The 16,776-nt window shown below is 40.7% G+C and overlaps 1 protein-coding gene across 1 annotated transcript; it reads right to left on the reverse strand.

Moving 5' to 3' along the window:
* Positions 1-4,790: 4,790 nt before the first annotated feature.
* LOC308063584 (uncharacterized protein C17orf67) lies at positions 4,791-16,771 on the reverse strand. Its single transcript, XM_080386741.1, has 4 exons — positions 15,615-16,771; positions 14,838-14,938; positions 11,094-11,233; positions 4,791-9,559 (listed from the first exon to the last, which is right to left on the reverse strand). Exons 1-3 carry the CDS (start codon positions 15,667-15,669, stop codon positions 11,117-11,119), a joined length of 273 nt encoding a protein of 90 aa, XP_080242867.1. The 5' UTR covers positions 15,670-16,771; the 3' UTR covers positions 4,791-9,559; positions 11,094-11,116.
* Between the last annotated feature and the right edge of the window lie 5 nt (positions 16,772-16,776).

Here is a 16,776-nt window from a genome sequence, read left to right on the forward strand (position 1 = left end):
CCCCTTGGCAGCCATGAATTTCAGACCGTGCAGGATGATTCCCTTCCAAAGCGGAACTGAAGATGCATCAGCAGTCTGAGTGCGTAAATAATGCTGCAGCCCTTAGCACACCCAGGCAGTGTATCATCCATGCTACCCCATGCCCCTCGGGGTGGATCCCAGCCAAAGTTAAAACAGTGCCCTCTGTTCAGTGCACCATTTGAAATCTACTGTCAGATTACTTTGAGGGAAACCCCTCTTTCTTTCTTCCTTGGGTAGGATGAAACACTGTGAGTATCTTTGGGGTGAGTTGCCCCTAGGTGCAGCTGGCGTGATTATTACACAGGATGGCCGGTGGCTGAGCTAAACGAGGCAACCACAGCATGCGCTCTTGGACACGTTACTAGTAATGGGTAAGAAAGCTTTAACCTCCCTGGGCAGTTTAACCACAGCTGCAGAATTTCCCCAGTGGAGGAAGCTGTGCAGCTGATAAAAGCACCCTTAAACGGCAGGGAAGTTTCCCAGTTCACTAAAGCTGGTGTGGAAGGAAGCACTGGGATAGTGCGCTGCATGCTTAAAGCTTGAGGTGAGAAAAGGAAGACAAGTCTGACTGCAGAGCTCATAATCTATTGCATCTGTAAGTAATTCTTTACGGAGGTTGAACTGGAAAGCTGTGATACAATCACACATAATGAGTTCTGTAGGCATGCACCAAAAAACAAATAAATTGGCTTACTGTCAGCTGTAGGGATTTTGGTCTTACTCTATTTTTGTGATTGTTCACTTTGCCGAAATTCATTGGATTGAAGTGTCTCTTAAGAAATGCTTTTAGCCCCAAAGCAGTATTAATATTTAAAATGTTTTTCTCAAGCAGTGCAACAGCTGTGCAATGTGAAATAGAAGACATTTTTCTCTCTTTCCCTGAGCAGCTCTAAAGCATCAAATGGTAAACAGAGAAGAAGGGGAAAAAAAAGAGAATTTTTTTTTTCTGCTATGGCTCTTATATAAAAAACAGATATTAACACCCCACCCCCCCAAACCTCCTCCAGTGCTATAGATCTGACGTTAGCAAAACTTTGTGTATCACTGAAATGCCCTCAGATATTGATGACTTTTAAAAAAAAATTACTCTGGGCAGAAAATGTTCTTGAAAACCTTCATTTCTGCAGCTGGAATGCTGAAATGCAATTCAGAACCACCCACTGTTGAAACTTAAGCTTAATGTCTGTACTTTAGAGTACATTCAAATATATGTAAATAGATACATATATAAAAATAAATATAGACACAAATCTCCTGCATTTATTTGTTTTGATCTTTGCTTTGAACTGAAGTTTGTTGCCTGTGAGCCTAAAATTGTGGGGTTTGCAATTGGAAAATTAATAAATGTGCATGCATGGTTGGCCAGGCTGACAGCAAGCTATGACCTGCCATGGTGTCCCATGCTGCCTCTTGCCCTCAGACTTTAACCTGGCCCTCTTCAGAATTGCCAATAAATTTCAGAATTGGAAAGAACAAAGTATGTCACATGTCTTGGAACTGCTCCCTCCCTAAAGACACAGGCAGGATCTGCTGTGTGCAATTCGTATTTCAAGCTTTTCTTTGTGTCCATGGGGGCTAGAACCATGTGTTCTAAATGAGAGATTCTGGTTTCTTCATGTGGCTCTAGGAGATAATGACCAGTAGTAGTACAGCCTTGTCCATGTCAGACAGATCTTAATACCAGCCTGTTGGCCTCTTCTGTGTTAGTAAGGAAATGAGTATATTTAGGAGTTACCGGAATTGTATTTGGTAACAGAAAAAAGAAAAAGGTTGAGTACCATGTCCCATAGCATCTTTACTCCTGTGGAAGGTTGGACTTCCAGGGACAAGAGTTACTCGTATTTTACAGAACAAGATCCTGATTATTTATTTTTTAATTATACTTCTAAATTATTTCTTTTTCAGGCTCAAGGCTTCTGATTCTTGTGGATCAGGGTATTTGGCTGTTGTGCAGTCTGAGACTTCTGCAGTGACCTATTTGAAATGTGACTCACGCGATAATACAGTATCGCTGTAGTGTAAAATAGCAGCGGTAGATAATGCAGGATAACACAGTGAGGACAGCATAGAATAACCTAATATAGACTAGAAACAAAGCAAACCTACAGCTGCACAGTATTGCTACGAACAATTCCCTATATGTATGTATGGTTGTGGGCCACAGGTCTAGCTGGTGTTCGAATGAAAGGGCATGTCTCCTGATACACTTCGTTTGCTGTGCAGAAATCTTATCTAACCCTAAATACCTGACAGTTGCTTCCAGGAAGATTTTACTTTTTGAACATAACATTTGAAAAGATTTTTGGTTTTTAAGTCATTGCAGTTTCATTTGTAGAAAGGCGAGGAATCCAACACATCCGACTGAGCAGGGCTCCTTGATGGGTTGGGATGCTGCATGAATAATAAATACATCCGCAGACTCAGAGTAAATACTCAATGGCATACAACTAAGGTATAAAGGAGTAAATTTTCTACAAGTTGGCCACAGATGCCTTGTCGTTTCCCAGTAAATTAAAGAGTCTTCCATTGGACCTATAAATTTGTCATACTGGTATTCTTCCATGACTACAGAAACAGCCTGACCCTGCTTTGATGGAGTGTTCCATTCCCTACAGATAACGAGAGTCCAGTGCTGTTCCTGTGTGTACCATGGCACCAATAAATTGAGCATAAAACCCTTTTTGCAGCTCATCCTGTGGCTGCCACTGGGTGTTAGTCTTTCTTTTTTACTGGGTTTTTTTTTCCCAGAACCTTGATCAGCCTTTGCCAGAAAAAAAAAAAAAAAAAAAGTGCTCTGCTCATTACTTATAGGCTTATGAGCCATGTTTTGATAACAGAAGTGTAGGAGTAGGATGGAAATCTTTCTCCCTTTATGTATCACGGTAGGTCACCAATATTCCAAGCACAAACTGATTCAGAGGAATGGGGCTGAAGGCCATACTATTAGCCTGGATTAATTTCAGACTTCAGATTTGTTTGTGTCAGAGGTAAAACTGCTACCTATTTTGCTTAAAATCCTGTGGGTTTACATGCCTTACCCCTCCTCAGGATACTCCGAATGTCAGATCTTGCCCGTGGTTGCAAAGGGTCTCGTGGGGGAACGGATCAGTGTTGTGCTTTGCACAGGAGACTTCTTGCACGGCGCTGCACTTAGGGAGCAATCCCTGAGCAGTGCAAAGAGCAGGTGGAAGAGCTGGGAGAAGGAGGAGAGCTCTGTCCTTATGCCAGGCAAGGTAAGGCCAAACCACGTGCTGTGAAGGATCTGCCACATCCTGGGCGAGATTTGCTTGCACAGGAAAATGTTTTGGGTTTTATTTTTATTAAATATTTATTTAATATTTTATATATTGCTCTGTGGTTGGGGGGGGGTGGGGGGGTGGCGGGGTGAGGATTCTCCCTCCCAAATGTTCCACAGGCACCTGCCAGGCTCTTTGGATAGCTATGGACAAAGATGCTGCCACGTGGAATTCAGAACTTGACAAGTGTTGAATGGTTTTCAGCCCCAGGAGAAAAATGTTCAAAGTATCACAAGCACAGGTGTCTGAGCATAAAAATAGCCATGCCAGTGCTGCACAGCGGTTGTTTCTGCATAATTACCGAGGATCGGATTTTGAGAAAGCTCAAAAAGTTACAAATTTTGTAGATTTTGGGTACCTTCATAACCAACAAAAATAAATGGACGCTAGTAGAATGCCTATTCTGAGAATCTACTTTAGAATTAAAGGAATCATGACCTAGGAGGAGCAGATAAATCCCACCTTTGTTCATTATTAATTTAAGAATGCCTTATTTACATTTGATCCGTTCCTATTGCTGCTAAGGCTTGCTTTTATGTTGGGTGCGTTTTCTATGCAGGAATGCAGCAAACCCTGTTTATTTAAATCACCCACGACTGATTGCTCCTCAGATCCCTGTGAGGTAGGTGAGCTCTACTATAGTCATCTTATGGACCTTGCTTGGCCCAGTGTCTCCCCAACCAGAGAGGGGCAAACCCATCGTTCTGCAGGGCTTAGTTTAAGCTGTGCCTCTTACGGATCGGTAGAGGCTGCGACAACACTCAAAGGAGTAGATTTGCCTGTTAGGGCTGGGTTTGGCCAAAAGTAAAACTGGCCCACCAACACACGAGCAATCTGCTGGTTGAACTGGGTAAATCTGTGTGCTAGAACTGCGTATCTTAAATAACTAGGACAAGCTCTTACTCTGCAAATAATTATGCATGTGAATAATTTTTCTGATCTGCTTGAAGTTTATTACTGACATTGGAACTAATCCTATACAGTGTATGGGAGGTATATAGAAGTACATCCTGATCGCATTAAGTGGAATGTTGGGCTCTGTTGGTGTCTGGACAGTAGAAGTGCTGTGGATCTGATAATTCAGGCATTTTGTGGGCTGGATTCTGGTCTCTGTTCCATAGGCACTATAGGCATATATTCAATCACACCAAAAGAGTTCAAGAGCCAGTCTCTAAGCTGAATACGTTGTGAGCATTTGGAGCATTTTGCTCAACTGATTTTTTAAAGCCAGTCAATACTTGCTCTTCTCTGAAAAATGTAAAATGAAGCAGTAGTCTGCCCCACTTTTTCCTTGGTCTAAGATCTCCTGTATTTAAGGTTGTCTCACTCAGTTTAATAAAGGCATGTGTATGATGCTTATGTTGCATACATTGTGCGAGACAGAAATGCCCAAATGGATCCTTGGATCCAAATCCCCCCAGATTTGGAAAAAAAAAGTACTTCAAATGATCATCACTGAAATATCCTGGCGGGGGGGAAGATGGGAAGTACCAAGATGAGCTTCAGATTTGCAACAATACCAGTACTTCAAACTTTTGGTTTCACGTTGAGCCTACACTAGGCTGGACATGCCTATTTCATAGAATAAAGACAGTTGTATTAGCTCAAAGTTCATTGAACCTTTTCTGCTTTTTACTGTTTTTTCATTTTAGTACACATCTTTACCCCCAGACCTGAAAAAGGATTAAAATGCCAGAAAGGAGACAGATCACTCAGCATTTCTAATCACATACCAGAAATCTCAAGACACAGTTCTCACAAGATTTTCTACTCTTTATAGACCATAAAAGGCTCAGATACCCTTCTGAAGTCCACTCTGATCTCTTTAGTCATTAAAATTAAGATTTTACTGAGAATTTAAGCTAGTTTCCTACTGCAGTGATCACAAATCCAGTTTCACCCCACAGCTTCAGAAGTTATTTATGCATTCATTCATTCACTAAGACAGAGTAACAAGTCTTCATTCAAAACAAGATTCTAACATTCAAACCAAGGCTGTAACTATTGCAAAAAAAGCCCCAAAGCACTGCAGGAAAACATTTCTGTTCATTTCATTTTGGAGTGTTATAGGCATTTCCTTTGTCTCTGTCTTTCAGGTTCACTTTCAGAAATGCTCCAGAGAAGCAGTACTGTTGTCATGGGCAGAGGGGGACACTCACTTGCTTGGCCTCCATGAGAAGCAAGCAAATGCTGTATCATCTAAAAATGAACTGGTGAGTTTAATTTTGCATTTACCATTACCTTCACCACTGTAGAAGTGCATTTCAAATAAAGCAAGTGATTAACTTGCTTTGAGTGAAATTTCTGGAAATTCCAGCCTTAGTAAGTAAGGTGAACAGTACTTCTAGTACATGTTCTCCTGAACAGTAAACTGGTCTGGTTGAAGTAGCCCAGTAGTTGAACTGCTGCATTGCTTAGTGGCAATAGTAGAACTGCTTTAATATACCGTTTGTCTGACTGTGATAAAATCTTCTAGCCTTGGCCTTGCTGAAGAAGTTGATGCTTTCAAAAATTCCAGCCTTTGTCTCTTTCCCCTGACAGTTGTGTATTGAAATTACACTTGATATTATTTATCTACTCTTTATAGAGGTGTACTACATTTCAGGCCCTGGGCACAGTATGCTTTTTCAGTTTGGGTTTGTACAGCACCTAACACAGTCCTTCAAGCTCCTAAAGATAATAAATGTAGTAAGCTAATGTCATGCTGTGAAAAGCGATGTTTTTACCATATAGTAAAATGTCTGCAGATTACATTTTGGGCTTACTGAAGGTAGATCAAATGGGACCTACTCTGAGAGGGAAGAGCTCCTGCAAACACACAAAATTCTTTCTTAGGATCTGCGTTTGCACGGCCCACAGTAAAAAGTCACAAGCCACTACAATGTACTGTGCAGAAATCTTCAACCATTTCTTTCTATGGCATTAATTAAGCGTACTCACATAACCAGGCAGATCCCACACTAACATCCACAGCAGTCTTGGATCCAAAGGGGGAAAAAAATCAGCCATTTGCTAAAGGTCTTTTTTTTTTTCTTGTACGGTTCAGAGGTGACTTCTTATTTCAATCATCTGAGCTGAACATTTTAGGAGAAGAAGTAAAAACCCAAGAGGGGAGAAGGGGGGATGCAGCATTTGGAATCAAACGGCCGTTGAGGGCTCTGATGCCGTTTATACGCAGAAACAGTGGCATCTAGTGGGCTGTTTTTCAGATCAGAAAAGACAGCAGACACTGAAATATAAAACAAGTGAGCGATTAAAGCCAGTGATACGTTTATCTCTTTCACAGATGAAAGATTTTCCCAAGTCTGTTGTAATTCTTTTCTGCAAAAGCATTTGGAAACAAACTATTTTGCCTCCTTTCCCATCTTCAGTATACAACTTTCACAACACTTGTTCTTCCTATTTTCATTATATTAAGCCCTCCCATGGCTTTTGCTTGCAAATTCTAATTACTTAATGTCATATAGACTGTCATAAATCTTCACCCAGTAAGAAAGCTAATGGTTTGTGTGCATGTGCACAAGTCTAGCATTTTCCTCCAAGATGTGACATGGAGAAAAATAAACCTCCAAGTAGTCCTTGAACACACTTGGTCTAGTTCAACTTTGGATGATTTCAAGCACAACATGGCTTTGAAGGAAGGATCTGTGTAAAGGAAGAGAATAAAAACGCAGTAGAGCAGCCACACTAAGGGCTCTGAAAAGAGCTTGATTACATAATTTCTGTAGCTGTAACTAAATATAATGTTTATGCAGTGTTAACTTTTTATGCTAATTAGTATGAGTTTTTTCACTGCTGAGTCATAATAAATGTTTGAGTTAGTTTATTTATACCTGACCCTAAGATCCTGTTCTTTTATTAGTCTGCTGGATTACATGTAAAACTTGTATATATTATATGGACCTACAGAAATGTATAATAAGCAGGGTAAGGGGCTGCAGCATCCATGGCAGGAGTTTAAAGTAGTCACACTCATGCCTTCCCTCTGTCTTTATACTTCACTGTTTGCCAGTGCTGAGCAAACTTAAAGTCTTCTGTGCTGTCTCTCCCTTGGCTGTCTCTCAGATAGGTTGAAGGGTGTTTCTCTGTTTACTTACAGGGCCCAATTTAATTTGTATGGATGGAGAACTTGGCTGCTTAAATCTAGCAGAAGTGGATGCCTTAAAAAGCAGTATCTTGGCTGCATTCTTCATGATCACAAGATTACAGAGGCACTGATAGGCTTCAGACTAGATTTTTCTTCTTTTCCCTCATAATTTTCTGTTCTCTCTCTTTTTCTTTACACTTTTTTCTCGTTTGTGTTTCAAACTTTCCTGTGTGATATCTGCTGCTTTTCTGGTCTTGATGTACCAGGAGGTACTTCAATGGTCAGTTCTACTGCAGAACAGAAGTGCAGATACTTTTAAGAGAGTTTACTTTTGTAAAGAAGCAGAAGTGCTGGAATTCTAGAAACACTGGTGGTGTTGTTATTTGAATCTGAGTGCAGATACGAGTTGGCTCCTTTCGCCTGACACAAATTGTGACACAAATTGCATTGGCCTGGCACAAATGTGGGCTAAAGACTATTAAGACTACACCAAAATTTTTCCTCTTATGAAGTGGGAGGGAACATGGAACAAGGACCTGGAAGTACTTGACCTTTCTATGTTTCTACTTTTCTCCCTGTAAATTAGACTTAATAATACTTTTCTCTGGAGCTACCTATATGAGATCCTTCAGCCCTAATGCAGAAAAACAAATTTAGAACTAATAAACAGTCTCTATTCCACATGTTTGCTTTAGGATTAGCTCAGTGTTACTGAGGTGGACCTAGAAGCTACTATTTAACCTTACTAGTTATCTAACTCATGACTGAATATAACTAGGTGGGAGTTCTTTTATTTCAGATAAGTACTTAAATCAGTTTTCACTAGGTGGAAGTTGGCACAGTTGGCATTGGCATGAATTTTTCACTGCACAAGAAAAAACAGAGACAGGATTTCACCTAATGACTTTAACTTCAATAGACATATGCAAATTGATATCTATGTATTGAGAGTAGTATGAGTGAGGCACACAATAGCAGCCTGATTATACATTTTTACACTCCCAGATTTAATCTCTGATTTCATTTTGACAGTAGGGGAAAGCAAGCCTTCGATGCTTTGAGATTTAAATTATTTCCTTGAGTCATCTAGGAAACCTCTTACTGGAAGGAAAGTATACTAAAAGGACTGTTGATCTATTTCAGCTTATCAAATGCCCTTTGCAGCAATAATTACCTTATGCATCTTCATAAAACTGTGGTTTATTTTGCTAGCAGTCCTCAGGCTCTCAGTGTGACTGCAGTGAGGAACTCTGAAAGTTACTTTGGTCCATTCATAACTAATTCTATTGCCATTACGGATCATATAAGAGCCATCAAGACATTATTCATGCTGTTTTGCAGATGTCACATGTTTACCATCTGACTTTACAAGATATTCTATGCTAAGACATAAGTTACCAAGGCATACAGGCAGAAAAGGGATGGCTGGATACATGTGCCTGATCTGGCAGAATCATAAAGGAAAGGGAAAAGTAGTGCAGAGAAACTACAAAATGATTAGACTACACTGCAGTGCTTCCCAGCTGATGATCCTGGGAAGTCCTCTGACATTTCCTTAGGACTTCACAACACCAAGCCTTGCTTCCAGTGATTTTTGTCAGCGTATATTATGGGAGGCAAAGGCCATCTGAAAATGGATTTGAATCAAGCTTTTATTATGAAACAATACATGAAATACTCATCAGGCAATTAAACGTAGATTAGTGTTGCATAAATGTTATGTCTTCATACAATGTTGTTTTTAACCTAGGAAACTGTAATTAAGGATTCCTCCAAAGTCCAGAAAGCTGGCCTTCTCTTCATGCTTATATTCTCCAATTTCCTATGGATCTCTCCCTCCAAGTTCCTTTTGCTTCAGGCAGTCTAAACCTGTACCCTTAAAAAGCATACTGTAGGACTAATCAGTGATTTATTCTTGTCCATACCTCAGAAACTGTGGAAACCCTTGATTTATTTATTCATGCATGCAATCATTACTGGTAGCAAATATATGGTGGTCTATAACATATCTAGCCATTTATAGTTGGAAGTTTTGCTGTATCACTGTATTGCAAAGAGGTTCGGCTCTACAATGAGCATGCAGCCAACGCAGGAATGATCTTGTCCTCTTTAACACAACCGTAATATATATCCTCTTCAGCGCCCATGAAGAGATCTGCAGGAAAAAAAGAAAATATAATTTAAAAAAATGCTGACATTGGCCATACTAATAATGTATAAAGGGCTTCAAACCATTTAAGCACTTTTCTAACATTAATTCTTCACAATTGCCTGTAAGCAGTTATTGTGAAGAAATGCAACAGCCAAGTGAGCCAGCTTTCAACTGTGTCTCAGCTAGAAGATTTTTTTTAAACTGCCAACTTACCTCCCAGGGCTAAGGTCTGGGAATTTTATGGTTTTCGTTTTAAATAAGTTTCAGACCTTTGTCTTATTTTGAATTAACATAGCTCCATCAAAGTCTACCACAACGTCCAGATCTTCAAAGGTATTTAGATATGTACAGGTACAAGTAGATAGCAGAACTTTAAGCAAACTTTCTGCCTCTTGAAACAGATCATCCCTGTCAGACACCATCTCTGTATTCCACTGCTTAAATTCTTTTGAAAGTACAGAGCTAAATTTGCAACTTTTACATTAAAAAGTTAACTGTGAGTGATAGAGCATCACTGTTATGTTGATGATTCAAATTTATCCCAGTTGACAAATTTCATGTCTGCTTAAAGAATGCAAGCAGGAAGGCTTATCCTGTGATAAAAATACACAGATGTAGGTGTATCTTCTTTTTTTGGCATCACAAACAGCTGCTGGGTAATTGGAAGAGTTTATGATTAATACTTATCGTTTACAATCCTATATGCTCCTTACCTCAATACATCATTTTTTTAAATGTAGCGGTAAGTTGATAGTGCATGCAAAAAACATACAAGGAAAAAAAAAAGCATGACCATATCACAAACCTAACGTGCATGGGGTACTACTGGGATGTGTCATTTTGTCACTGATTGGCTTGTGAGTAGTGCCTGGTTTCTGAGCTGTGCTTTGGAGTCTATTTTCCAATTGAATTCTGTGATGCATATGATAAACAGAGGCAATAAAGCAAATGATGCTGCCTGTTACACTGATGTTGGAAATCATAAACAGAACTAATAATCTGTGCAACTTCTGTGAAAATGTTCTATGTTAATGTTTACCAGCATGTGTACTAAATAATGAAATCCATTTAAGAAATCAGCAGCTAGCAAATTACTATAGCTGTGATACTGCAGAACAGGCTCAACTCCTAGCAGGTCAGACTGCATCTTAAGTATCTCAAGGATGACAAGATTAATCCTGCCATAGTCCTACTAAGAGTTAAGTGAACAAGTACAAAACTTAAATAGATGAGTTGGAAAAGGAGGACAAGCAGACAGGAAAGAAACATTAATAAGAATGTTGTGCAGTCACCAACTTACATCCATATAGCAGAGAAATGCATAACCAAATGTCTTATTAACACAAATAGAACTACACTGACACAGCTGATCCTAGGGCATTTATGTTCCCTGCCAGTGCTCTGTTGCCAGGCACCTTTCAGCACAAGGTACTTGCTCCAGCCATTAGTTATTCACTCCTCTTCCAGTTTGTGGCTCTGCCTGTTATGGAGAAAGAAATATGCACCATAAAAAAAAAAAAAATATATATATATATACCAGTTGAAAGGTAGACAAAACCATTAGATCGGATGCACTAAATCCCTGTTGCAGTGTGGGTAGCAATGTGGGTTTAACCAGTGTTCAAGGAATTGCTCTTCTGATCTCTGCTCCAAGCGCTGGAGGTAAAGCATATACTCCTATTTAAAGAAAAGAAAAAGTAATTTCATTATGACATTTAAGTCTAATGTCAGGCCAATGAACTAGGAGAATTTTACAGCTTACATAAGAGCAATTAATTTACCCCTTAAAATTATCAAATATAGTGAAATGGTGTTGGTAGTCAGCTTGCTCAACCTAGCAATATGTAGTGAATGATATCACCCAGATCATTAAAGGTGTTGCACCACAATTTTACAACAATATTTATAAATAAGGAATTCTTCATACACATTTGCATTTCCACACAGAAGCCTTTCTTGGTGCTGAGGGCACAGAAGGATTCTCATAGACAGGTCTGTTGTAGCCTCTTTTGAAAATTGATTCCTGCTGATTAAAAAACATTAACCCCTTATAGGATCATGTGGCAGTACTCTGAAGGCTTCTAATAAGTAGCATGCATGAGCGCTGATTGTGCTTTCTGTGATACATAAAATAATGTGAATTTCCCATACTCCTTTATAGGAGGCTTGGTGTAAGCAACAAGTTATTAAACTAAAGTGGGCCGTGTACCAAAAACTTGACCTTCACAGGACTTTTAAAATGTTACGTCCCAGCGCATGTGGGCTGGTAAGCTTTGTGGAAACTAGATTTTGCAAAATAACCCCCCCACTGCTTTGCACAGTAGGCGCCGTAGGAATGGAAGCTGTAGCATAAACCCTTTGTACTGGCCAAGAATTCCCGCTGTCATCCAGTTCTCTGCTCTTTGTGCTGAGCAGAGGGTGACGGGGTGCCAGCAGGAAGCATTGGTATCCTGCCTTTTACTGTGCTTTCTCTCCTTGCGGCACAGGGCGACTTGGCTCGAGTCCCCCGTGAGACTGCACTATGAACTTACGGAGAACAGAACTATATGACTGAGAAGATGCAACATGATAAAAAGCAGGGTCTCAGTTAAAGTAAGATTAAAACATGCTGATAACATAAATGATATTTTTAAAATAATCAGAGATGGCAGATCTTGCTGTCTGTAACTGAACAGGCTTTTTGACTGAAACAACACTGTAGAAGTCAAAAAATGTCACAAAGAATTGCAAATTAAATTCCCCAGCTCAGCATGATCTGGCCTAGTACAAAAAGCTTTTGCTTAAAATAGATGAACGAAGGTGGGTTCATCCCAGCATTTCATTCTGCTACAAAGAACCCATACAAAATCAGTTTTTCTCCTGCAGACAGCAGTAGAACTGTGCACAGGGATACAGCAGCCATGCACCTTCATTACAGAGAAAGTCTTCATGTTCCACAAGGCAGAAGGGGATAGTTTTTTTTATTGAAAGGTAGTTCCTTTTCTACAGAAAACCTCAACATTTAGTGAGAAAAACAAATACTCTTACGTTGGAGGTTTCTTACAGAAAGCCAACATTGCTGTATAGAAAAAAGGAAAAAAAAAAGAAGGTTGGAATTCCTCAACTGTTTGCTACTAATCACGGTAGGATGGGAAGTGGCAAGGACAGAGCCACAGAAATCAGCCATCAGACACACCTCTAGCCCTAACTCCCTCTGCTCTCCATCTAGAATCATCACCTATCTCAGCTTGGAAGACCCATAAGGATCATCTGGTCCAACTCCCTGCTCCTCACAGGGCTACCTAAAACTAAACCATAGGCTGCGTTGTATGTACACATGTAACTTCTTGCAGTACAGGATATAATTCAATCCAACTTCTCTACTGTTCTATTTATTTTGTATTTAATACATGTTATATTTACTATATAGGATGTTATATAATTGTGGTGGTATATAAAACATAAGCATGGATGGGAGCTGTATTCCTGCTGATTTCTAATTTCTTACCCAGGTGGCCAAGAAGGCAAACAGCATCCTGGCTTGTGTCCGAAACGGCGTGGCCAGCAGGACCGGGGCAGCGACCCTCCCCCTGCACTCGGCCACTGGTGAGGTCACACCTCGAATCCTGGGTTCAGCTTTGGGCCCCTCACTCCAAGGGGGACGCAGAGGGGCTGGAGCGTGTCCAGAGACAGGCAGTGGGGCTGGGCCATGAGTCTGATGGGGAGCAGCTGGGGGAACTGGGGGTGTTTAGTCTGGAGAGGAGGGGGCTCAGGGGGGACAGTACCGCTCCCCACAGCTGCCTGACATGGGCTGTAGGTGGTGGGGGGTCGGTCCCTTCTCCCGAGTAACAAGCGACAGGACAAGGGGGAACGGGCTCAGGCTGCAGCGGGAGGTTCAGGTTGGATGTTGGAAACGTTCCTTCCCTGGAAGGGTGGCCCAGCGGTGGGGCAGGCTGCCCAGGGAGCCAAAGCACATAGATGTGGTGCTTAGGGACACGGTTCAGTGGGGGCCTTGGCAGTTCTGGGTTAACAGTTGGAACTGATGATCTTAAAAGTCTTTCCCAACCTACAAGATTCTATGATTCTAGTTTGCAAAAACAAGGCTCATTTAACAGCAGCTTAGAAACCAACCCAGTCCCGAATGCTGTGGGCAGCAGTGAAGCCCGTGCCTCTGGGTTTTGGCTCTGTCGTACAGTCTTCACCGTGCAAGGTGGTTAGCAAGCATGGTGCAGTACCCTTGTGACGGCTTTGATTTGTTGTGGCCTTCACACTCAACAGAGAAACGTGTGCATCGAGAGTGCTGTGTGGCCTGGTGGGTTCTTTTTGGCTGATGTACAATAACCACTGGAAAACCATGAGCTATGTCCACAATCCTGGCACACAGTGAGCTCAATCCTGCCAGGCACATAGCACTCCATGTCCCATGGAGTTCAGAAGTGTTCAGCACCTTGCCGAGCTGAGCACCTCGTATTCATCACGCATGCACAATCTATTGTGTGCTTTCTAGCTTCTGTGGGTTTTGCCTCTTCAGAACCATGCAATTTTAGCACAGCTTATTTACTTTGGAAAGAAATAGGCAGTAATTTTAAAATACCTTAAGCACCTCTTGAGAAGTGCAGAATTATATGTTACATCTTGTCAAAGCAAGTAAAACAGAAAGCTCTTTAATTCTTCTTTTGTTATAATATGATTTAGAAATAAATAAATGTAATTATTGCACGCAAAAACAATTTAGTTGCACTAAAGCTAGCAACTAAAAACTTGTACACTATCATAACAAATCGTCCTATCTGTAGCATTCATAAATAAATGAATGAAAGTAAGTGATTTTAAAAGCTAGTCGAGAACTACCTCAATCTCCACACTGACCACTGACACCTACATCTCCTTTCTGCCTTGAGTGCAGAATGTACTGTAAGCAGAAGACATTTCCTGTTATTTAGTTTTTCAGGAACAACCTGATGAAATCCACATTTCTATAAATGAAAAGCTACTTTCTTCTCAATAATTTAATCGGCATTTTTAAAGCATGATAAATAATTTCCACATTCTGCAAGCGTACGTTTCCTGAGCAATATTCAGCACTTACAGAATGCTACTTAACAGTAATTGAAAGAATGTAAAAAAGCTTTTTTAATATTTTACAGAAGAAGAACTCAGCTGCTTAAAAGGGTGATAATCATAACATATTGCTTGGAATTAAATCTATAGAAATTTAATACTAAGCACAAATGTTTGGGGGATTTTGTTTGTTTTGGGTTTTTTTAAGTTAATGTAATTTAAAAATAAGTATCATCATCACCCTCATTGGCTCATCAGGGAAACCAGCTTTTCTCGGTCTGTCTTCACGACGAGTTCTCAGAATCTGTTTGGCATCTTTTTCAGTCAAAATTGGTGAAGTGTCTAAAGACAGAAAAGCAGAAATCAGTTCTGAAATTACCAAAAAGTTAATATTTGATCTGTCAGTTGTAAAATGAAATGTCTCCAAACCTGATTTTTGTCTATATACAAAGTGTTCTTTCATTACAGCCCCTTCCCAGGGGATACTGCATTCCAGGAGATATGAGTGGAATTTTAAACCATTTTTATACTTGTGCTTTCTCTAGTTCTACCAGTATGAAGCAAACCCTACATATTCATGTTACTCTCTAAAATGAGGAAATATAACAGCACCATCTAACCACTGACATTAGTAACTCTTCCAATTATTTGTTCTTTTCTGTGTTGCTTTACTTAGGATTATTTTTCAAAGTAATGAGTTAGACTTTTGTTGCAAAGGAGAGATTGCATTGAACACTTAGCTTGCAGGACCTTGGTAAAATAATATTAAAATAGTAAGGTAGTAAAATTATTGATTTTACAATAAATGACTACAGTGTGGTAATGCAGAGAGTGAAATATGGAATACAATAGCATGATTGTTAAAAATCAAATCATGGAAAGCATGCAATGCAAAAATAGTTAAGTATCAAAAATTAAACAGGAAGATACTAAAATACGAGGCTGACAAACTAATAGTATTATAATATGCTCTGCAGCTCTACATACGTACACAGGTTTGTTTTATGTAAACTCCTACCTGTAAAAGTGGTCATCAGGACCAAAAAGGAGACAAACACAAGAAATGTCTTCATTTTGATTCTGCTTTCTCTCAGTCTGTTCCAAAATGCGTAACGCTGACTGAGGCATTAGCTTATTTGACGTAGCTACGTCAGTCACAAATGTTTGTTTATGCTTTAACTAATTTGAGCGATAGTATGATTTTGAAGACATCTGGCCTGAAGCTTTGAATTAGGCTATTATCTGCTCACACATTCTCAGCATAACTCTGTTCCTGAGGGAAAGAAAATAGCAGACCTTTTTTTCCACTTCAGGCTTCAGAGTTACACTGGGTATTTAAAATTTGTGAAAACAGATCAGATCACCTTACCTTTAGCGTAGCGAGCAAGAGTTTCGGGTGCCTCAGGTAAACGATTGTTTTTGAAAAGAACCAATTGCTCGTTACTGACCGTTAATCTCAAAGGTGGCTGCAAAGGGGCCCCTTTTGCAAAAATTGTCTCTACTACAGCACAGAAGTAGGTATTAATGTGGTTTTACTCTAGCAGAGCCAGATTACCACTGCTGAAAAACACAGCAGAGATATTTTTTATCAAATTAATAGAATGTTACAAATGAAAACTCATACGGTTCTTCTATTTTCAAGACAAGTTAGTAGGAAACAGGATTATAAATGTCCTTACTAATAAACAGAGTGTGAAGTAGGAACACAGGTTAACCAGTGTCGTTGCCAACAGCTTGTTTTGGGTTTGAGCACCACTGGCACCACCATGTGCAGGAGAAGAAACGTGTCCCTTTGAGTATAGCGTATGAAATGGGCACCCAGCACGATCGGCAGCTCTCGCCCAAGGGACGTGTGCCACTGGCACTTGCCCTGGGAGGGGACGGCGCAGCCGCCCGCATAGCCCAGCACATGGGGGCTGGTCGCCGCTTGCCGGCCTGGCTGCCAGCCGCCCCCTCCTCCCTGCCCGTCTCCTAACAGAGCAGCCTTCATCCCGCCGGTGCCGCGGTACCCGCACAGGGCAAACGGAGCGGTGGGACGTGGCACAGGGCCACAGGGCTCACCAGTGTTCTGATTCAGGAAGGTTCCAGAAACGCGAGCACGAGGCCAGCGGGAGGCCTGGCGCTGCAGCGGGCGGCTGCCTTGGCCTGGGCCCACGTCTCCTGCCTTGCACCGGCTGGAG

Source organism: Falco punctatus (genome assembly GCF_963210335.1).
Source record: "Falco punctatus genome assembly, chromosome: 1".
NCBI lineage: Eukaryota > Metazoa > Chordata > Aves > Falconiformes > Falconidae > Falco > Falco punctatus.

What these genes read in the sequence shown, in the direction of transcription:
- LOC308063584 (XM_080386741.1), bottom strand. Translation starts at nt 15,669, where the DNA reads ATGAAGACATTTCTTGTGTTTGTCTCCTTTTTGGTCCTGATGACCACT. An exon ending in CCTGATGACCACTTTTACAG is followed by an intron (nt 14,939 to 15,614) that starts GTAGGAGTTTAC and finishes TTCTGTCTTTAG; the next exon opens with ACACTTCACCAATTTTGACT. An exon ending in TCCCTGATGAGCCAATGAGG is followed by an intron (nt 11,234 to 14,837) that starts GTGATGATGATA and finishes TTCTTTAAATAG; the next exon opens with GAGTATATGCTTTACCTCCA.